Below are 24130 nucleotides of genomic sequence, written 5' to 3'. Positions count from 1 at the left end.
CACACGGAAGGCACCCTGGGCACTCACACATAAGCATAAGGAATAGAGTACTCTGTAGTAGTTCACTTAGTAATTAAAAAAAAAAAAAAAAAATCAGCTTGGACCAACTACTTTAAATCCTGTTTCTGGGTAACCGGGTCTCTTGCCTAAGCCCTGTTTCTTTCAGAAGTAACTTCACAGACATCTGACCCCAAGCATTCTTGAATAATTTACAGACTAGAGGGTAACATCTTTTTCATGAATACCTGTAACCTCCTAACTCATCAATAATTAACTGTCTGCTCATTAACAGTACTAAGAATAAAAAAGCATTAAATTTCACAACACAGGAGTTTTTTCTAGTTTTTCATTGAGCCTCCTTACATAATATTTCAGGAATACTACAATTTGATATTATCAAGTGTTACAATATTAAGAAATTCCAAGTAATAACATGACCAATAAAATTTATTAAACATTATATTTACAACTATTTACATATCCTTCTATAGATTAATATTAAAATAGACAATATACAATTTAAGAATTTTAATTCAAAGGCATTTTGTTGGAAAAAATAGGCTCTATTACGAGACCACCATATAAGAGCAAGAGGGTTTTTTTTTGTTTTACACAAAAATAGTTTCGGTATAGTAAGTCATAGGTATGGCATTACAATAGCTGACTAATATGAAATATGATTTTGTACATATTACAGTTTAGGTATCAGTTATTGGAGTAAAGGAGTTAAGAGTTCTGTGAAGCATGCAATACAGTTCAGTTTCAATTCTTTTACAGTTATGGTGATGAAACAAGCAGCTAAATCAAACACATGCCATACAAAAAAAGAACTGCCAACCAGGAACACGCTACACTTAATAAAAACTACAACTTTGGTCCAATAAAACATTAGACAAAAACCAGTTTTACAGTTAAAATATCTATTTTTATACAAGTTTGAACATTAATTACAAGACTATTTACATTTGCACAATATGTATAAAATAAATTATTCAAAAATGAAGACAATATTACATCTTTTTCCAAGAAGAAAACTGTACAGTAATTTACAAAATGTAGTAAGATTAATAGACTATTTTCCTCCAAGTCTTACATTTTCTTCCACAGGCTTTTTCATCACTTTTCTGTGGGAGTTCAACTGTTACTGAAGTTTCATAATACGAAGCTTTATAGCAGATTTTAAGTGTCATTTGTTTTTTGGTGGCTGTTTTAGTTGTTAACAGCTTCCAGCACTGTTAACTCACCATGTTTCGTCATCTTTTTGAGCAGTAAGCTCTAAAGCTACAGGCAATTTTAAAATACAGGTAATGGCAGTTACTAGGAAACTGACTTTAAAATTAGCATCCATCTTCTGTGTTTGAACAAGAGCCTGTGCCATGCTTCTCTGAAGGAACACCTCAATTATTGAGAAAGGTAGCATTCCACAGAATTAAGTGCTCTGTCTTAAAAGAGAAATACCTTTATGTATCACTGCACCTCAATCTCTAGCTGTCCAAGGGAAAGGGGTGAGACAGAAGATGCTAGTTGTCATATTGGCGTCAATTCAAAGTCATCATTAACATCCACAAGAGGAACATAAAACTCCTGAATTTCATAAATGCTGAGAGATTTGTACGTAGCAGGATCAATTTCTTGTAGTTTAAGCTGCCACTCCAGTCTTTGTACCGCATTTAAAGCTGCTGCTTCATGCTGCTGCCTCATCAAAAGGCACGTCTGTTTTAAAATTGAGAAAGAAGTTATTTCAGTATTAAAAAAAAAAATCACTACGAATTTGAATACAGAAGGAGTATCTAGGAGTCTCTATGGTGATAGTAATTTCCCTACTACGTATTCAGAAATTTGCAGATTATTCCATTATACTATATAGCAACAAATGTTAGTTTCTTATACCGCTAGACTCTCCTTTATGTTGCCCTTAAAACCTCTACAACAGCCTATGATTTTGCATAGAAATCCACTCTTTATTCATCTATTTATTCATCTAATCTTCATAGTGACATTAGAGTTTTGGTTTGCTGTTTTTTTGGGTTTTTTGAAGTGGAAAACCAAAGAAGTGTACCTTTAATTTGTCAAACTTATCATCAACATCCTGTAACCACGACATAAACTGTCTTGCATTAAATCGATCCCTCACTGATGTTTTGCTGTCATCAGCCTGCAAAACAAGATTTAGTCTAAGTTATTTGATGATTCAAACTTAAACATACTTTAAAACATAAAACCTACTTTGTAGGACCTTCATAAACAATACTTCAAATGGAAAAATAAGCTCAAAGTATCGAGGTATATGTAAGCATAAATGTTGACCACCACTTTCACTATGAGCCAGCTGCTCACTAAAAATGGGTATTTTCAGATTCCCTCAAGCTTTTTATTGTACTTTATTTTTTAAGTTTCAAGTAGTAGGCTTAAAGATTCTTTCTGTAAAGTCTTCATCAGTACAAGGCAGATCCTTCCACAAAATTGCTGTATCTTTGTTCTCTTTAAAATTCAGTAACAAATTAAATGGATATTCCCTCAGGGAAAAGCAAAAACAATAATAAAGGAAAACTTAAGCAGCCTGACTTAACTGCTACACAAAGTAATAATAAAAAAATATTTCCACCATCAAAATCCCCCAAAGGAGATTTTAAAAAAGTGAGCAGACGTATCTTATATCCTACTCAATAAAAGGGTTTTTTTAAATTAATTATTTAATAAGAATTTAGAATGTCACATCTGCCCATCGTGAGAAACTCCAGATACTCTGTAGATAGTCCTAAAACCGGACTATGCCAACTTAACATTTAAATAATAATCAGTAAATAGAACAAGCTACCGTTACTTCTTTTTTGGGAGCGGAGTGGGAGGTTTGTGTGTGTATGTGGGGAGAAGGACACTGCAGGAATTTGTCCACTGACAATGGGCAAGAACAGGAAAAAAACCTGAAAAGCCTGAAATCTCTAGAAAACAGCTGAGATTTCAGATATCAAGGACAGCTGAACAGGTTGGTTCTAGAAAAAGCCTTCACCAACACTGATCATGTAACCCTCAACTGTAGGCATTTAGGTGAGCTGTGACCAGCTAACAGTCTGTTCACCAGAAACTTGGGCCTTTTTCCTCTCTTCTTCGTATGACTGTAAACGCGGTTCTCAAGCTCTGCCCAACACGTGCAGCCATAAAGGCAAGCCTCCAAAGACCCACAAACCCCATAAAACCAGTTCCGAGGTGGTCATTTTCCTGCAAAATAAACCAGATCTTAGCTGACAAGTCTTACCCAGCTATTTGCTCAAATATGACAAAAGTTTCATCAGAATGTTTCTTCACTGTACAACAAAATAAGGAGTTGCTAGTGAGGTAACAGAAAAGTGACAGAATATATTACAAAATAACGGTTTCTTATGCATCTTCATTCTTCCTATGAAGCAAATTTAAATCAAAGCATCAAGTTGGTAGTTTAAAACATTGATTTCAGTTATAATAAAAAAATATATTTCATTTTGTGCAGAACATTATGTGCAGTATTATAATTTTCTAGGAAAAATTGCCACAGACTGAAACACAAAGCTGTTGAGGTACTGAGGCGGAAGGACAGGCATTTTACTAATGCTACTGTTTATTTTATGGATGGTCAAACAAGCTGCAGCACTTGGTGGCGGAGGGAACACGGGACAGGACAGAGGGAGAACTCCACAACTTCTCCCCCAATAAAGAAAGAAGGATTCCTTTTGTTTCACAGAATTCAAACATAGAAGCAGTTTATTTCGAATCAGTTTTAAAATTTAACTATAAAAGTGCAGTTACATGCATAACTCAGATGTATCTTAAATTTCTAAAAAACTCATGGCCTCTAAATTAGCACATGAAAAAGCAAACAACGTTCTGAACTTCAAAACTAACGATGACATTTGGACTGCTAACAGAAGAGAAAAATCTCATTTTTTCCCTTTCAGTTAGATTTACTAAGGAAACGATGATTATACAATTTGACAGTATAAAGCTTAAAACGGGAGAACAAGACAGTCTCCATGAACTGCTGTCCCCTGGTGAATCACCTTGTGCATAGCTCTAGTTCTTTATAAAGATGAGGAAAACGTAACAGATTGAGGAAACACTAGAAGCTGTAATAATTCTCTAAGTGGCTCCAGGACTAAGGTAGAATTACACAGATGTTGGAAAAACAGGTGTTTCATTTTAAAATGCCCAACATCCAATGCATCAACACTTTTATTACATCCAAACCATCAAATTTCTTCCTTGCACTATGTGGTCCTCACAGTCCCTAAAGCAGGTCCTGAATGCTGTTCCCATTTTTGTTAGTTAGCAGACCTGTTCACAAAATACTGACATCATGACATTGTATTCTCACGAGAGACACAGCTGCAGCAAACCTCTGAGTGGTAGCCCATAAAAGATATGCAGATCATAAACTATACTGCTCATTTACTGGTTTAATCACAACTAAATATCAACATTGAAAGTGTAGGTAACACTGCACATGTAGATATTATGGAGCTTGAGGTGATTTTGAAAAAAATAATTTCATCTGGTAGTGTTCAACATTTCACTGTTGGTCGTATTTTTTATGGAGCAGTTCCAACAACTGCCTTATAGAGAGGAGAAAAGTATAATGCAAATATCTCCACCAAACATTTCCCCCAAACCAGTCTCATCACTTCACATACTACTGCATTCCAGTTCTCTGGACGACAGACAAAAATGATCTTCTGATATTATTTTTTTATTGTTTAAGCTATATTTGTAAGCTTCCAATATTCTGTTTATGACTGAAATCTATTTTCATAAAAATCAGAGTAATGTTCTCATTTTATCCTTCTCATAACTTCTGGAGATGAAAGAAAACCAGACATGGTACAAAACAGAAAACCAGCATATACACACCCATATCCTCTTGTTATTGTACACCCAAATGAGGCCTAATCAAAGTAACAATCTATAATACTCAAAACCTTAATTCCAGACAGATCAATGACCATTTCAGCATGGGAACAGAATTCTCCCTAAACTCTCCTTTTTTGAGTCATGCTAAAAAGACCCTTTTTCTCTGAAATACATCTCTTTACCTGAGCATCCAGAGGCACATTATAAACCTCAGCATCCAGCAGAACCGTGCAGGCACTGAATGGTAGTGCTTGATTAGCTAGCGTTCTTGCCGCTCGATAATGAACACGTAGAACTTCTTGTTCATTAGAAACAATAAGCTTTTCCTAATTGAATAAGGTATCAAGATAAAAATATACAATTGGTAAATTAAGCATTTCCATTTGATTCATAAAGATGTCCATTCATTTAAACATTTTTTTTTAGGGCTTACACTTTCGAACAGCGTGGGAAATGGGCTGGTGGAGGGAAGAGTGGTTTGTTCATCTAATCAAATCCAAAATTTCAATTTAATGATGCAAAGAGTGTTCCCTGAACATCGGAACTGAAAACACCTTCTTCTCCCCCACCACTGCTGGCTGAACGTCATGCCCAGATTTTCCACTTGGTGCTATTGAGGCAAGTTCTAGTTACTGAAGGTGAAGATGAAAGGTATGAGGAGCACAGGGTTGGGATATAGATTTGTGAGTCTCAACTGTAGAAAGATTTTTGTGACATGCTTGTCATGCTAGGCACAATGGCCATGTAAACTGAAGCAGAAATATAATTTGCAGATGATTTAAAGTTTGGTTCCTTTTTTTTTTTTAAAAAAAAAACAACATGCACAAACTCCATAAATTCATAGCTGGACAAAGATTCTTTCCTGACCCAAGACAAGAAAATATAGCTTACTTGACAAAACTTAACTTAGTAGTTGTATAAAGTAGATTTGATTTGAAGAACAGTCTATTTTAGCAAAATAAATAAACATATGCCAAATTTTAGAGATAAAAGATAGTGTGTGTTTACTGCTCAGCAACATAATGGCTCTAATTTTTACTGGAAGAAAAGGTAGATTATAAAAAGCTGCAAAAACAGAAAAAGCAGCATCTTTCCTTTGGCTACAAATTTCAGTCAGAACTTAAAACTATGTTTACAGTCTTTGTGTTTGTTTTTTTTATACCTAGCTTTACACTGAAATATCAAATTCAAGGAAAACCCCTCCCTCAACTGGTTTGTTAAGCCACACTGAAATCAACTTAACTAAAAAACTACCACATCACATTTTAATGAGCCAGCTGCTCATATAACCGTGTAGAAATCCTTAAGATACATTCCATGTGAGAAACAGGTCCTGTCTGTGTCCTCAAGCAATCTGGCTCACAATACTGACAAGACACCTAAATCTACCCTGCCAAGGAAAAAGGTTTTGGCAGCTTAAAAATAAAGAATACTCTTAAACCAGGAATATTTTCTCAATTTCTGTGTTCAAATTCAGTGAAGCCTACAGATGTACTTCTAACAATCTCAGGCTGCTTTTACAAGCAGAATATTGCAAATTATATTTTAGAAGACACATATGGCTCTAAGACTATGAAAATGGATTTTACTCTTGCTTCAATTCTTTTAACTCAGACAGTTTGGTTCTGAAGTCTACACCATCATTAGCTTTCAAAACTAGTCTGCAGCTTTCTTCCCACTCCCCATGGGAAAAATCTGGGCCACATCTTAGAGCAATTAACAGGAAAAAGCTGCTCTTATTAACATAAGTATTCTACTAACAGTTGTCAAAACTTTTTTTTTTTACTTAGAAGTTTCTCCAATTCATAAGTTTGGATAGAAGGCGTATTATTTCTAAAGCACTGTTAAATTGAGCAAAATATAGTCTGTCCATTGAAAAAGAAAAAAAACCCTAAAGCTTAAAGTCGGGAAATAAAAAAATAGATTACTTTATTCTTACCCTTTCAATACTGTGCTGTAAACGTAGTTTCATCCTTACAACCTCCTGTTGTTTAAATAGTTCCTTAAGTGGGTCTGACAGTGAGGGAGGTGGTGTAATCTGTGGAAAAAGTTTTATAAATAGCATCATTAATATATATTTAACACATGTTTAACATTGCCTATATGATACAAGCATTTATTTTTTAAAAAAACAACCCTCCAAAACATATGCAAGGTATTTTTTAGGGAAGATACAACAGTTTCATACATTCCATTAATTATGTGACTTCAATGCACTTGCAATAGAAGGTTTTAACGAATCTTTACCTTAAAAAGTTAATAAACCTAACTGAAATGGCATTTCAAACTATTTAGTGCTTTTAACGAGACACTGTCAGCATGCCAGAGCTGTTCTTTGAAAGGGTTATACATTGTAAGATAGTAAAAATAAAAGTTACTGTCAATTTTAAAGACTCATTAAAGCATAGCTGTTCATTTTGAGAAGTTCAAAAATGCCTAGCCAAATACAAGAGCAAAATAAGAAAAATATTGCTAAAAAAAAGTCAGTCACTTGATACATCTATAGAGTGTCACTGGCATTTTATAGGGCACAGAAGATAACCAACCATATTCCTAATCTTACAATCACACAGAACACAGGCAAGAACAAAAAGTACACCAGAGCCCCAGGCAGTAGCTTGGAAAAGTGTTTCTTCATGTCAGTTATTCAAATAATTTTTTTAAAAAAGCTTATGCCTAAGCCAAACAAATAAATAAAAATAATAAAAAAAAAAAACTTGAGCGAGCTGTCAACACTGTTACTGATTGGCTATATTCTAAACGTTTTGCATTTTTAGTCAGTTATAGTAAACAACCGGTATTACTCTCTGGACTGAGCTGTATGCCACACTGAAAAGGCACCTGGAGCCCTCACAGCTACTGCAGAAATCAGATGTTTCTTGAGAAGTAACTAATAAACATCCTGGGAGTTTTTAAGGCTCCACCAAAAGTTCACTTTTCTATATGCCAGTTCAGTATTGTTTTTTAACAACCACTTGATGTAAAAGCATTGATACTGCTTTGGAAAGACGCATCAAAACTAAATGACATACTGCTTACTACCACTGATACTCAGAAACCACAGCTGAAATACATACCTACAGGTATGATACTCTAACTTGTACTTACCACAAACACATAGACATAATTCTGTTCAATAATATGGATACTGCAACTGTCAAAACCCAACAAATCCATTATGAAAATACGGACACACTGCATGACTAGTATCGATCTCGCAATATTACACTCTAGTAACAAAGTTATTTATCTACCAACAGTTACTCAATTATTTTATCTTGGAAAATTATTTCAGGACATTTTTTTCCCCAAGTGGAAGTCAGCCAATGTGTTTGGAATTAAAGAACATACTGAGTAACTAAGTGCAGTTCATTCCTGAAGCTATTATTTACTATAAAACGACATTAAACTCCTTCACGTTTCAAACTACTAAGCAAGATATGCTTCACTTCCCTCAAGGAAAACAGTTTGGCTCCCAAACTAGTGGGTAACATTTACGGCATATCCCATTTTGTATAAGTCATCAGTATTAAAAACAAACACAACAAAAAAACCCAAACCACAAACATCTACTGCAATAATCTGTCTCAATCACAATGGGTATCAGTGTATTTAAATTCAGCCCGAGATACGCCGCAGTCTCGTTTTGCCCAGAAACTTTGCATTCCTGACACAGTGCAACAGTGCAGTCATAGTCTTTCAATAACATAAGACAAGATGCTTGTAGTAACACCAAGCTTTTATTTAATTAATTTTACTAAGCCCCGAAAGATCTCTCAAAAATCTCAGTGCTTTTGCTAACCGAGAAGCACACAGCATGAGGCAAGATAAACAACCTGTCTATAAAAATTATTTGAGTTTATGCAGCCACGTTGTCCAGAAATAAAAATTTCGGGGCTGGCGAGCACCCGTATCAGCTGAACAGTTTCAAATATGATGAAGCGTTATTCCCTTGAATTTATGGACTGTTTAGTTTTGCAACGGAAATCCCAACCAATGCCACAGCAGATAACTGAAAATGACTTAAATTACCTACACGGCAAGCTTGTACGGATTTTTCCTTAAACATCCATGCGGACTGTGCCCCCGGGCAGATGCCGCTCGCCCCCAGCTGCAGTACCCGATGGGCGCCGTGCCGGCCGCCCCGTGCCCAGCAGCCCCAGCGGCAGCGCCGGCCCGCGGCCGGGCAGGCGCCTCCCGAGCGCCAGGGGGCGCCCTAGCGCCGCGGAGGCGGCTGAGGCTGCGGGCTGCGGCCATGCGGGCCCGCCGGGCGCCAGCGCCGCCGCCCCGGGCGGGCACCGAGCCCCAGCGGCACCGCGATGGGCTGCCTGTGCGGCGGCCACCGGTGCCTCGGGTCCCGGGGATCAGCCCGCCCTCGGCATGCACTTAGAAACGCTTCGCTCCAGCCAGCCCTACACCGCCTCCCAAAACAAAGTTGAACACGGGGCTGATTCTGTTTTGAGTAATTTCTGAAATGACGAATTTTTTTTCCTCTCCTCGGGAACACGGGAAGCCGGCCTTCACACCCTTAACGCCTGCGAGCGCCATCCGAGTGGTGTCACCACGCCTGCTGGTGAACAAGCCCCGCGTTCGGGCAGGGGAACCCACCGCCCCGTCTGGGAAGAAACCAAAGTTGAGGGGCTCAAGGCAGGAATTGCCGGAGGAGCCCCTCTGGCCTCAGATCTGAGAGGCTGTTCGTAACCAGACCTCAAAAAGCCTGTTGGGAGAACACAAACACGTATGTTGGACTTGCAAGAACAGAGCATGACACTGAATGCCAAAAGGAAAAGGTGCCCTCAGGGTTTTTTTTTTTATAACCAAAATAAATTATCAAACTAGTTTCTTAAGGGCTCAGACTCCATGTGGAAGAGAGGGAGGCAAAGGGGTCCTGCCTTCTCCAGTATTTTGTAATCCCAGCCGGAGAAACCACCCAGAAGAGCCAGATGGAGCTCAGTCTTTCACCTTTGTCCCGCTGCACCAGGCAGCCGCCGCTGCAACAGGTTCGTTCAGCCATCACTGAGGTCAAAGACATACCCTCTCCATCTCCAACACGTGAAAATCAATTAAACGTGTTCCCTGCGTGCCTTGAATTCTGCATAACTACTACTACTAGACCACCACTCTGTAAACCTTCAGTCCTTATTTGTGTCTTTTACAAAGAACAACAACACTGAAGCTAACTCAAAATTCACACATACACAAGTTTTCTGCAATTATTATCGCACATCCCTCTATCTCCCCTCGCCTGTGCCACTCAAATCAACTGGCCTGCTCTATTGCTATCATATTTGAGCATTCAGGAAGCAAGCTTCTGGTAACATCACTAACATAAGCTTTTACCACTTAAGTTTCTACAGGAAGGTCAGAAACTGGACAGAAACCCTTTTACTAGAAACGTATCTTCTAGATAGCCATCTGAAGCTGGAAATTAATCATCTTGGTATCTCTTCTCAGGAGGCTGTACAGATAAAGGCAACTGAACCCTGCCGAACATACTGATTTAGCAATCTGAAAGGCAACTTAGCTAAGTGCAGTTTAAATTTACTGTTAGAAGATTGAGATTTGTTTCCTTCTGTTTTGAACTGACCTGATGTACCCTATCTTATGTTTTGTATTTGCATTGGTGAGAGGGAAGCCACAATTCATATGTGACTATCCTTACAGCCTTAGGTGATATGGGTAATAAATTACAGTACATAAACAAGGCTGTGGAAATCAAACTTAAGCACACCATCTCCTGGTTCCCACCTACAGGATGTTTGCAGTTCATCAGATAAACCATAGCGCATCATTAAAATTCCAATGCAGAGAACAGCATGTTACACAAACTATTCTGAGTCTCAGAGTGTCAGAGCTAAATATATTGTCTTCACACAGACCTTCACACAGTGGTATCTAAAATATAGGAATAATTTAAGAAAAAGTATCTACTTTCCCATAGCCAATGTACATCCATAAGGCAAAAATCAGGTTAACAGAGAATCATTAAAGAACCATGAAAGGAGAAATTTAAAAAGAATCCCAAGAGAAAAGTCGTTTTACCATTGCACCATACCATTAAATTACACGTTATATGCATAACAACATGTACATGGTATTAATATTCCACAACTGTGGAGAGGCTAGGCATAGCCCTTCTTTTCATGTTGTTGGACAATGTGTACAATATACACATAAATAAATATTTCTGAGCATGAAATGATATCTGGTTTAGCAATACTCCTTTTATGGTATTTGTCATAGGCACTATTATGATTGAGATTTTCAATGGTGCCGAACTAAAATTATTAAATTGTATACACAAGCAAGCTCTGAAGAAGCTACTAATAAATCAGCTAGAACTACTAATAATTTTTTAAATGTTATCTTTTTTGTGCAAAGAAACATGAGAAATTTTGTGAAAACGGTACATTTAAACAAGTGACAGTAATTAAACAAAGCATTTAGCTGCATTGTAGATTATTTTTCTGGCAAAACTAAGATGCTTGAAGTATTTCCCTTGATAGATTAAAACTAACTATGCTTTAAAGATGCTACTTTCTTACACTTTACTCCTGAAGGAAATAAAAATCAATTTTCTCATAATTTCTTTTGGATTCTCACAACTTTTTTCCTTCCCTTTTGCTCCGAACAGCCTGGAATAAAAATCTCCACCTGTTCTTTCCACAGCTGTAGAAGATTTAACAGTACCACGGAAGCATATACAAAACAAGTTACAGTTTAAACATCATTATCACCAGAACATGTATGTGTAGGGACGCAACCCAAAAATCTAAATGAGATAAAAATCAATGACTGTAATCCTTCAAGTACATATTCACATTTTTATCAACTTTTTAAAGAGGTTTTTAACAAGTAATTAAAAGCCATTGAGAATGGGGAACACACATTTGTCTCTGGTATCTCCTGAACTTAAGTTGCCCAAGAATTTGTGCTACCCTACTACCTAAATTTATTTTAATGAACTGCAGATCCCTATTATATACAGCATGAGACATACGAAGGAAGCATGAGGCAGTGGCTTTACTATGTCTCCCTTTCTTACAGTACCTACATATACTGCCATTTATGACAGGGAAATGAATTCTACTGCCCAGGTAGAAGTGGGCCAAGGAAAAATACATGCCATGCTTCTCCACTTTCTGCTTATCCCAAATTAAGCACTGAAGTGTGATGCCAAAGCAGTAAGCTGCAGCTTGGAAACAGTATGTACTTGACTAGCAGCTGCTATATATACATATATATAAAAAATAATCAAAAAAATCTCTGCTTCCAGTGATAACGATACATTTCAGAAGCTGCAACAGCTACTGAGAAACCTGTAGCCTGGGGAAGGCTGACAGCCTGGTACACTGTAGCAAAGCTTACTATACATCCTAGTTCACTTACAGACCAAGTAGATGTGGGTCATCTTACCCACATCTTTCCTCAGATTACAAGTGATCTACTAACTTCAAAGAACCGTGGTCACCATCAAATAAAAGAACTCACTTCACATTAAGAGGATACACATTAATTCTCTTGGGCAGACATAGCAGGCACAGTGGAAGAAGAATGAGAGGAAACAGTCTATACAGGGGATTATGACTACCTCTGGAACGAAGCAAACATTTTACAATTTACTTTCATGTATTACATTTGAGTTCATTGCTTAATCAAAAGAATCTTCAACTCTACTGGAAAAAGCTAAGGCAACATCCTTTAGCAGGGGCAAGTTATCTTAAATGGAGTCAATGTAACTAACCTGTTCAGAAATAGAGAGGCTGAAGACTGGATGCTTGGCTTGTGCTTACGAGATTTCATACACACAAACAGCTCAAGTTTAGTAGGCATTTTTGCCACGCAAGGATTAAGATATTCTCCCCAGTAGTCCTAAACAGACTTTTCCTAACTTGACGCATGTTAAGGAATAGGCATACAATCAACCGCTACTAAATTCTGACATTATGAAGCTACTGTATGTCAGCCAAAAAACTGCTTTAGGAAATAAAATATGTGTTTTTAGCCTATTTCAGGTATTATGTGTGTTAAGTTAAACCATTCAAACAGGTTTAAGCTAATATGTTTTACCTCAGAACTAGAGCATTTTAAATGGGTCAGATAATAGGTGGAGAAATAGTAAACCTCCTACTCCCAGAAGTAATAGTTCTTCAGAAAACCCTCAACAGCAGTGACCGTGTTACTGTGTGACACCTTGAGGGGCACCTCCATAGCAAACAGCAATATTAACTGCATTTAAGCCAATTATGTTCTGCATTGCACAGACCTCCCCCACAGCTGTTATCAGACATATGCCCAATATGCTCGTGTCAGAACTACAGAGAGCCCAGAACCGAACAAATGCCCCTAAACTATGGATGGCCTTCAGCGAAAAGGAAAAGAATTTCACATTATTAAACAGAATTCAGAACACTTTAAATCGATAGATTACAGAAGTTGGGACACAGCAGATTACATCTGCTGCTCTTGGGAGTACTAAGGAGAAACTGAGATAGCTAGCAGGTACTCTCCTACTTAAAACTTTTGGTGAGGGACTTAATATTTTGAAGCACTGCACATCCACACACACACACACACACCCCCCCCACCCCAAATGTGACAGCTTTGAAGAATTAGTATTAACCAAATTATTGCCAGCAGAAATTCAGAGAAGCTCTCAACAACTGACTTCACTTTTGAGAGGGTAGGTATTACAGTAGTAAATGCTTTGAAATACAATATTTGTCTAGGTACCTTTTACAAGTGTCATACATGACTGTTCATCTTGCAATGACTGTCAAACCACTGTTTTTATTGCCACTGAATGGGGCTTTTAAATACGACATTACTGGTCAATATTAATTTGACATATACTAAGTTACTATTTTCAGCATGAATATTCAGAAGCAAGTTAGGAAGACTATGAAAGTTACAAAACTAAAACCAAAACATTTACTTATTTAAAGACCATGTTACTTACAGTTGGGATGCATATCTTGCTCAAGGGATTGCCATCCAGCAGGTATGAGCCATTGAAGGTCACGTATTCATCATAATATTGAGGTGCCTGGGGAATAACACTGCACAGTAATTTACGCTTCTCTTCTATTTTTTTTCTTATGTGCAAGTACTCAAAATAAGGGTTTGCTCTCTCAGAACTGTATGGCTGAATCTCTTCAAGTTTCAAAGAATCAACAATAGCTGCCAGTGACTGCTGGGTTTTCTCCTTAGCCTGCAGTAAAGAAGGGTTCACTTGCACAGGCTGAGGCACACGTGACACCTTTCGTTTACGTGGATGATGTACCTGAGCATCATCCTCTTCAGTTAATCTAATCCTTGCTTTCATAGATGCTGACGATTCAGACTCTTTTTCTGATGTCTGCATGCAGCCAAGAGGATTCTGCTTACCCTGGTTAGCAAGCATATTTGCTCTGTTCCTCGTGATTCTTTGAGGTACTTCTTGTTGTTCCACCTTCTGATCCTCCGCAATTTCTTCTTCTAGTTTAACTATTTGGCTGTATTTATGCACCTCTTCCTGTGTAATCTGTTGTAAACTATTTTCCAAATTAGATAAAGAGGAGTACTGTGGTGAATCATCTGTCAACACATTTTCTCTGTCTGCAGTGCAGGGTTTTTTATTAGCCGATTCGTTCATAATTCCCTTTGACATTCCTGAACTTAGTTCACAGAGATCAACATCAGCTTTATTATCAACAACATGCACTGAAACCAACTTTTCTTGTTGGCCTTTTTCATTTCTAATGTCTGAAGCATCTGCTGTGTTACTATCCTCTTCACTCTGAGCATTCTTACAAACAACTTTACTGAATGTGTATGAATTTACATTTAACTGTGAATTGCTATCACTTTCAGGAATATCTTTTTCTAACGGTACTGTAGGTAATTCATTCACCCTTTCATTGCTCTGTAAAGTATCCTTCACAGAGCTCTCAGAAAGTACAGCAATGGGTGCATCAGCCGCCTTAATGTTTGAAGGGAAGAAAGCATTTTCCAGCTCTCTGGTACTAGTAGCATCTGTCTCCAAAGTAGAAGTTGTAGTTTGAACTGGATTTTGTTGTTGTACAAATGATGAATCTTGACTGCTAATGCCTGGTAGAGAAATGTGTTTAGATACATCTGGGAGTGGCTGGATAGGTAAAGAATAAAGCAACTGTGAAGGCAAAAATGATGCAGATTCTTGAGAACTGGAACCTCCCTTAATTTCAGGATGCTGAGGCAAAAATTCAGATACTTGTTGCTCTTTTAACGTCCTGTTTTCAGAATTATGCACTGCTGTAACACTGTTAGTATCTTGTTCTGATACACCATAACCTGAGCTGTTAAACTCATTGTTTAATGGATTAAGTCCGTCAAAAGGCACATCCCACGGTTTGGTTTGCTGAGTCACACCACTTTGACTACATGGCTCTAAACGCATATTACAGTCTTCTGGAGGGCCCAGCTGAGCAATATTTTTAATGGTACTTGTACCCGTTGTTGCCTGCTTGCTGCTAACAGCTGCAGTTGGAGATGATGTAAAGTTCGACTGCAAACTAGACATACTACTTTGACAATCTCTTTCAAGCACGTTACATAGCAGTTCTGGTTTAGGAGAAGTGCTAGCATAAGTCTGAGCTGATGGAGGAGCATTTTGATTATTTTCTTCTGATGCTCGAGGCTGTTTGCTGTGTTCAGAAACAGCAGCAGGCATGCTGCATCTTCGAACCTCTACAACAGGTCTACACTCATTTAAAACCAGTTTAACATCTTCAACAGATGCTGATCTAATGTACATTGGTGGAAGCCTGTTTGCAAAAGGTGGCTTAATGCGATCTGGCAACTCGGCAAGACCATCGGTCTCTTTTTCAAGAAGGGCCGGTGATTTGGCACTTGCCAAAAATGGTGACTGTGAAAAAGACATTTGGGAATCAGAACCTTCTAGCATAAAATCTGAATCATATTCGAGTGCAGGCCTTGGAGTAGTTACTGTGGTATGGCAAGAATCCTCAGAGCTTGCAACTGAAACCATGGACACTGATCTGGAGCTCAGACTTGTCTTTTCACTTTCTAATTTGGGGGATCTATTTGAATTATCTGAAACCAATGAAGGCTTTATAACATTTACGGTTCTGGTGTCTACTGATTGCGATCTATTACTTGTGGCGTCTTTCAGCTGTTTTTCCTTTACACAAACATCTGGCAGCTCTGAGCTTTTTGAACGAATCAGTTCTTTGCTTTTTACTTCAGCTAATGAGTGTTTCTGTTTTTCTTTCATCTTGTTAAGTTCTGAACAAGTACGGTTTCTTAAACGTTCCTTCTCTTTCTGCTTTATTTTTTCTTTATGTTTTCTATGCCACTGCTCTATTTCCAGATCCTTAAGGCTAAGCATTCTTTCAAAGCTAGTTTGCATTAAATCATCATTGACTAATCTTTTTTCTTTAGGTCTAGCATCTTTTGGAGCAGGAGCTGGTTTAGGCTTAGGTTTCTCATGTTCAAGTTTTAGTTTTAGTAAACTACTTTGATGCAGTTTATCTTTATGCTTGTCTCTCTCTTTATATCGGTCTATATCTTTATCTTTTTTGTCTTTCTCTCTACCATCTGGAGTTTTCAACAAATCGTCTTTTGGTTTTTCTTTCAGAGATGACAGTTTGTCATGCACTGTTTTATTACTTTCTGTAATACTGCATCTCCTTTCCTCTTGCATGTGTTTTGAGTTTGCTACTGTTGAGATCTCCTTATCTTTGGATTTGTCTTTTTTTTCAAATTCCTTTTCTTTGTCTTTAGTTCTGTTTTTTTCTGATTTAGTACATTCAGATTCTTTTTCACACTGTTTGACTTTTCTTTCAGTACAGTGTTTTTCTTTGCTTTCAGCCCAATGCCTGTCTTTATCAGCCTTTTCTTTATCATGCTTCTTATCAGTTTTTTCTTTATTTCTTTCTTTGTCATCAAGTTTTTTAAGACTACCTGTGCTTTTTATCTTATCATTTTCCTTAGGGCATCTTTCCCCTTGCTGGGAACAGGGCCTCTCCTTTACTTTTTCTGTATTTTCATTTACTTCTGCTTTTTCTTTCTCCATCTTGTATTCATGTCTTACCTTTTTCTCTTTTTCTCCATTTTTTCTTTCTATCTTTTCAACATCTTTTTCTTTGGCCAAAGTTCGCTTTTCAGTCTTTTCTTTATTTTCCTTTAAATTCTTTTCCTGCTTTTCAGTATCTGTTTCTTTTTCTATTAAATGCATGCTGGCTGCCATGTCTTTAACACCAAAGCAGAACAACTCCATCTCTTTATCTGCAAGCGTAACTTCTTTTTCTTCTTTTGTATCTTTTAGTTTTTCATCCTTGAGAAACTTCTCATTTTCCTTTTTGTTCTTCTCTTTCTCTCTCTCCTCTCTAGCATTTCTCTCTTTCTGGATCTGTCTCTCCTTAACCAGCTTATCTTCTTTTGCCACAGCTTTTTCTAGCTTTGATTTTTTGTCTGAAGAAAGAGATTCATGTTCTGTATTTAACAACGTCTCTTCATTTTCATCACTTTTGAAAAAGTTCTCTTTCCAAAATTCTCTGTCAAACTCAATACTTCTTTGAACCTCTTTAACATTATCTTTATGTTTATGTTTTTCCTTCTCTCCATCCTGCTCTTTTTTGTGCTTCTCCTTTTCTCTTTCTTTGTGCCTTAATTTATGCTTTTTCAGTGTTTTACCCTCCTTGTCAATCTTTCTCAGAGTATACTCTGAATTCTCCAATGTTGAGCTATTGTCTTCCTCTTTAATTTTAGGACTAGATTTTTCACCAAATTCTAAGTGAAAATCTTTCTGATGATGCTTGCTTTTATCTTTGTGCTTGCAAGACTTGCCACTAGAACTTTCTACTAGATATTCAGAATCAGTGTTGTGATCATACCGAACTAATTCTGATTGCAATGTTATTTCAGAACCTCCTGGTGATAAGCAAGTTTTGGTGTTTTCTTGCTTTAATGGTGTTGACTGCTTTTCGCTTAATCCACAGGGATGCTTTGGAGATTTGCCAGCAGTGATATGGAACAGATGTAAAGAAGAATCTTCTTTTGGGGTGAAAGACTTCTTAAAGGTTTCTTCCTCTCTAGTTTTATCTAAAGAATCTAAGCCAGAAGTAGCTATATTTGTTACTCTAGCGTTTTCTTTTTCTTGCTTTAGTTCCTGATTCTCTTTATTTTTGCTCTGATTTTTTACGTTCCTTTTAACTTTGCCTTTTTGCTTGTGTTCACTTGTAACCATATATTCTTTCTTCACTCTTACATCAGAACTTGATGTCTCTGAAATAGAGCAAGGAGAGACTATATTCTTGTCCTGAAGTACTTCTTCATCTGAACTTTCAGAACTTGAATACAGAACTCTAGATGGCTTCTGCTTTTTGCTTTTAAATGATTTTGAAAAGACAACTTTTTCCTGCTTCACAAATAAGCTGTTCTTCTCAACTTCTGTCTCATCCTCCTTCCTTGGGTCTTTTCTAAGAATATGTTTGTCATCAACCATTTTTTTCATTTCCTCTTCATCATCATCTTTAAACTCATACTCATCAAGAGCAGATGGAAGTGGTGCCTTACTAGGGACCATTTGTTTGCTGTCATTGGCTACAGAGTCCTTTTCTGCTTCTGAATCAACATTCGCCTCTACGCTAGAAGGATTTACAGATGGAGCTTCTTCAGAATCTAGAGTAAGAAAAAAATATTGGTTGAATATTGATGGAACATTCTTCACACTTTACTCAGGACAAAATAGTTCAGTTCAGCAGTCATAGAAACACTCAAATCACAACAGATCTTCTCACTGGAACTAAGCTTTTTAGGAGAAAACAAAAGGTCATGAAACCAAAGTGCTCCCCACACTTAACAGCTCTCACTCAGGTATGTAAAAATATTAATTAGTGTTTACATCCCCCAATCTAACAAAAAAACAATGCACTTTAAATTTTGTAAACAACATCTACTGTGTGTAATTCCTGCATAACATGACTCTTTCTCAAGGACATCTTACGATGATGAGTCACTCTTCTAGGAGACAATTCATCAACCGTTACGCTCTCTAATAACTAAGCTATGTTTCTCCACATGAATATTCAGTCATGTTTCAATGGCAGATAAGATTTTACTCTTAAAAGACAAAGAGCTGCTTGTGTAAAGAAGTTTGCTCATGAATCTTTACGCACCCAATATGGACAGCCTAAAGCAGACCATGCTATAATTCACTGCAACTGGTCTCCGCTATATGAGTGCACAGCATGGAGCAAGTATATTGTACTGGGTATCTTGGACTTGGAAGTCCAAAATGTAAACCTCTCAACTGTTGCTAAAATTACATTTTAAGGAACATTATGAAGTGTTATCACCACCTGATCACACAAAAATCTAGACCTCAAAAAATCTTTAAGTAGTATTTCTGGATGTATTGTTCCCTCCAGATAAGGTTCCAAATCAAGCCTCTTCAGCTGAGTCTATCGGTTTGCTTGTTAAAAATAACTGAGTATTGTATTATTCAGTACCATGGACTAGAGATTTGATGTACTGAAAAAAAAGTAACAGATGAGTTTGAAATAATAGTGTAAGGGAAGCGATGAAGCAGTTTCAATGCATCAAAAGTTTGAATAAGAAAAAAATAGTTTTTCTGCTGCAAGATTCCCCCTCATGTCCAGTAAGATCCAACTGCCAGTACATGGTGATTAAGACACATACCTTGCCAACAGGCTTCTCAGCTCTTTTTTATTCAACAACACTATCCATAAAATAGATGTCAGAAGTCTCTATTATCTTCTATGTTATCTGATGCACCCAGAACATATTACTAGTTTTGTGCTACCAGCTTTTTATATACATCCCTCCTTGCCCATACTATACATGGCATCATCTTCCTGCCTTAACTCTAACCACTCCTTTCTCTGTGGCTTCCCTTCACCCGTTTCCTACAAGGTAGTTGGTGCTTCTCTCTTCCGTATCCCTATTTGCTTTGCTCTTAATAGTCTTTCCCCATTCCAAACACATCAGGGAGCTTACTCTTTCATGACTAAAGATAAAGCAATGGAAGTGCAAGAGACAGATCACCTATTATCTAATCCTGACTCCTTGAGAAACTACAGAGAACATTCTGCTCCTCTTGGAAAGCAGCCCATGGAAACTAAGCAATACCCTGCGCTGACACACAACTGTTGAGGAATCAATTGCTAAATAGTAACAAGTTTCTATGTGGCATATATAAAAATATTTTTCTCAGATTAATGATGTAGCTAAGCTTAAGTAGATTCTGTGGAGCAATGCTGTGACTGTCCCTTAAAACGGAATTACTATGCATGTATTTCATATTATTCTAATGCCAAAAAAGTTAACACTACATCAGAACATTCACTAGCTCTACATAGGACAACATGACTTTTTTATTTGGCTTGAACTACAGTGAAATCTTGAACAGAAAACATTCCTAGCCATTTGTTTTTGATCTTTTATTTTTTTTGTTAATTTGTTTAGTTGGTTTGGTTTTGTTGGTTTTTTTTGTTTTTTTTTTTTTGTTTTTTTTTTTTTATTGTTAGGGGAAAAGAAACTGACTTTAACGTTCATGTGACACGATGCTCTCCCTCCTGTTATTTTCAGGATCACAGAATGGTTGAGGTTGGAAGGAACATCTAGTGGTCATCTGAGCCAATGCCCCACTGAACCAGGGACACCCAGAACCCGTTGCCCAGGACTGTGTCCAGACAGCTTTTGAGTATCTCCAAGGACAGAAACTCCACAGCCTCCCCCTGGGCAACCTGAGCCAGTGCCTGGTCACCCTCACAGTAAAAAATGTTTCCTGCTGTTCAGAGGGATCCTCCTGTGTTTCAGCTTGTGCTCTTTGCTTCTGGCCCTGTCACCGGGCACCTCCACAAAGAGCCTGGCCCTGCCCTCTTTGCGCCCTCCCTTCAGGTATCTGTGTACACTGGTAAGATCCCCCTGAGCCTTCGCTTCCCCAGGCTTAGCAGCCCCAGCTCTCTCAGCCTGTCCTCGCAGGAGAGATGCTCCAGTCCCTTCAGCAGCTTTGGGGCCCTTCACTGCACTCTCTCCAGTATGTCCATGTCTCTCTCATAATGGGGAGCCCCTGAACTGGACCCAGCACTCCAGCTGTGACTTCACCAGTGCTGAGCAGAGGGGCAGGATCACCTCCCTCGACCTGCTGGCAAGGCTCCTCCTAGTGCTGCCCAGGACACTATCAGCCACCTTTGCTGCAAGGGCACACTGCTGGCTCATGTTCAACCTGGTGTCCGCCATGACCCCTACGGCCTTTTCTGCAAAGCTGCTCTCCAGCTGGTCAGACCCCAGCCTGTACTGGTACCTGGGGTTGTTTCCCCCCAGGTACAGGACTTCACATTTCCCCTTGTTGAACTTCAAGAGGTTTCTGCCAGTCCATTTTTCCAGCCTACTGAGGCCCCTCCGAAGGGCAGCATGAACCTCTGGCACATCAGCCACTCCTCCCAGTTTTGTGCCATCAGCAAGCTTCCTGACAGCATACTCTGTCCCAGTCATTAATGAAGATGGTAAAACACAACTGGACGCAGTACTGACGCCTGAAGTACACTGCCAGTTACTGACCTCCAACTAAACTTTGTGCCACTCATCACCATGCTCTGGGCCTGGCCATTCAGCTAGTTTTCAATCCACCTGATTTCTTTTACTCAAAAGGATCTGAATTCCTGAAGATTCTGTGAAAGCAGAATGAGAAGTTGCTCCCTGCACTCAAGTTACTTGTTGTCAAGAATCTTTTGCTTCCAAGGAGAAAACAGTTCTTTCTGTGTCCCAAGAGGTGATACCTGTACCATAATCTTCAGAAATACAGTTGGGGCCAAGAATTACTGCCTCCATGTAAGCAAGCTACTACCTGGTCACCTTCACAAATTTGTGATTCGCCCACTGGCAAGGATTTTTCTTTACCAAGTGTAAGTTTTACCCACGTGTGACACTAGCTGCCAACTCATCTACTAAGCCCATGAAGCAAGTGACTTTGGGGATATTTTCCCCCAAGAAGACCTCTCAGAAACCACTTCGTAGTATAATAAACACGATTTTTCTCTGTATCTTTCTCTGGAAAACCCACCATTCTGAGGTAGGGCTTATTAAGGAGAGGGGGACTGGCTTATTAGGCAGAGGGGCTGGAAAAAGGTCAGGATAAATATTTCAGATAAATCAACTCAAAAGATTTGAAAACTACCTCTAAAAGCAGGAAACAACAATAGCAACTGCTACCTGCAGCAACTCTTTAATAGCTAATGTTATGCAAAAGATTAAAACCACCTAACTTCAGCCAAATTGATGCACCTGAAGTAAGCAATTAAATGGCTACTTTCACCTGAGCAACTGTCATCATCATCAGAGATGGGCACCTCCCTTTTCAATAGCATTTCCAGCTCTTCAGTTTCAGCAACATCAACAGGTCTCTCCCCATGCTTATTGGCTTGAAATGGATTTCCACCATGTCGAAGCAACAGCTTCACAATCTGCAAAATTAAATAAATTAACTTTCAGGTGTTCCACAACGTTACTTGACCAGCATAAATATCTCCCATTGCACACGAATGTGGATAACTAATATGAGATCCTAAACTCCTACCTATGAAACTGAGACTGGAAAGCAAGTCTTCAGCAACTAGAATGCTAAGTCCAGGTATATGTAATCTGCCTGTTAGAAGAGGTAACGGGGAAGACTAAAGAAAGTTGTCCCTCTGTTATACAGATGTGGCACCATCATAAATAAAAGCAACAGTGGCCTTTTGTTCTTGCTGTTCTAGCGTTTCCTCAACAATTCATCTGGTTCCTCACCTACCAAGCTTGGTGCTCTTCTGCACTTGATTCACCTCCTTGCTCTGAATTTTATAGAACTTAACCCTAAGGAACAGGGAAGTTTTTCAAGTACTAGCAGCATTGGTTACCACAGCATTTCAGAAAAGCCCTGACAGAGATCCAAATATCTTAGTGGAAGAACAAACTACACCCTTCCCCAACTGAATATAATACAGCAAAATCATAAATTCCTGTAACATCAAGGGCAACTAATCATTGAAGTTACAACAATACCAAGTCCACTTCATTTTCAGCACAGCATCCAGTATGGGTTACTGTTTTTTTGGTCCTACATGTTAAGAATGGGGAATTTCACCAGACTGTGGTATGTTAACATGAAACTTCAGAGTTTTTCCAATACATAATGTCAGTGAGATGGTCTCAGATACATATACTGAAACCAGACAAGCAAGAGGTCCTGTTCTCCAAAAGTCTAGGTCAAACTTGCATAAAACTGTAGTAAATACCCACTTTTTTTAGATACCCATAAGAAACAGTTACTGAACAGTTAATAAAAGTTTCCCAATCAGATTATCTTAATTCACTTCTCTAGCTTTTCCAGAAGATCCTTTCAAACCGAACATCTTGTTTGGAAGGTATACTTAAGGATGTTTTCTATTTTCTGCTTTATACAGCAAATCATACAGAGCAATGAAATAAAAGAGATCTAAAAGGAGAGTGGAGTCATTTCTGCATCTAGCAGAAAACTAGAACAAATTCAGAAAGCAATATAAAATACCTACAGTCCTCCATTTATCCTCTCTGCTAAGTAATTATTGGCAAATCAAAAAAAAATATTAAGAATATACATACATCAGTGCTCTGCGTCAAAGTCCATAAACAAAGATGTAAAAATACATGTAGGCTATATAGCTTTAAATGTTTATACATCTATATATATATATATATACATACACAGCACGTACTATTTGGATAGCATATCCATAGCACTGTGAGAATTCTATACAGTAGAAGTCTTAAAAGAAAGTAATTTTAAGTGTTTTAGTAAAAAAGTAAAACTGAAACTTTTAAACATTTAAGAAAACAGATAGGGTAGAAAATATCTGGTGATAGAAGTAAAATGAAAAGCAAGATGAAAATCAGAACAGCTTTAAGATGAACCCAAAACAGCAGAAGCAGAATTATAAAACCATATGACAGCTATCAGGACAGTTAGGATTTGTTCTAAAGACTGTGCATTTCAAACCACTTATTTTTTCCCTTCCCACTCTCCCAGTACTCACATTTCTATGACCACTACTAGCAGAATCATGAAGTGGCGTATCATCATCCAAGCCCTGTGTGTTCACATCAGCTCCTGCTGCTATCAGGACTTTAGCAACATCGTAGTAACCAACATTACAGGCTTCATGCAGTGGTGTCCAACCTACAGTGAAGAGTAGTTAAGTGCAAGTTTGAAAAGCTGAAGATTTACGTT

The 24130-nt window shown here is 38.1% G+C and overlaps 1 protein-coding gene across 6 annotated transcripts in view; it reads right to left on the bottom strand.

Moving 5' to 3' along the window:
* Positions 1-429: 429 nt before the first annotated feature.
* ANKRD12 (ankyrin repeat domain 12) overlaps positions 430-24130 on the bottom strand; it is a 65920-nt gene continuing 42219 nt past the window's right edge. For 5 of the 6 annotated variants that reach the window (XM_055706237.1, XM_005432009.4, XM_027798788.2 and 2 more), the window contains 7 exons: positions 23937-24079; positions 22202-22349; positions 13841-18543; positions 6821-6919; positions 5064-5207; positions 2060-2155; positions 430-1713 (listed from right to left, as the gene is read on the bottom strand). In XM_055706237.1, coding sequence (XP_055562212.1) covers positions 1528-1713; positions 2060-2155; positions 5064-5207; positions 6821-6919; positions 13841-18543; positions 22202-22349; positions 23937-24079 — 5519 coding nt within the window. In that variant the 3' untranslated portion in view covers positions 430-1527. Of the gene's footprint in view, positions 1714-2059; positions 2156-2685; positions 3220-5063; positions 5208-6820; positions 6920-13840; positions 18544-22201; positions 22350-23936; positions 24080-24130 lie in introns of those variants that run through there. The other variant, XM_055706238.1, reaches the window with a different exon arrangement.

The sequence above is a fragment of the Falco cherrug genome, chromosome 3, assembly GCF_023634085.1.
Source record: "Falco cherrug isolate bFalChe1 chromosome 3, bFalChe1.pri, whole genome shotgun sequence".
NCBI lineage: Eukaryota > Metazoa > Chordata > Aves > Falconiformes > Falconidae > Falco > Falco cherrug.
The sequence above is the reverse complement of the archived record's forward strand: the minus strand, read 5'-3'. Positions and strand labels throughout refer to the sequence as shown.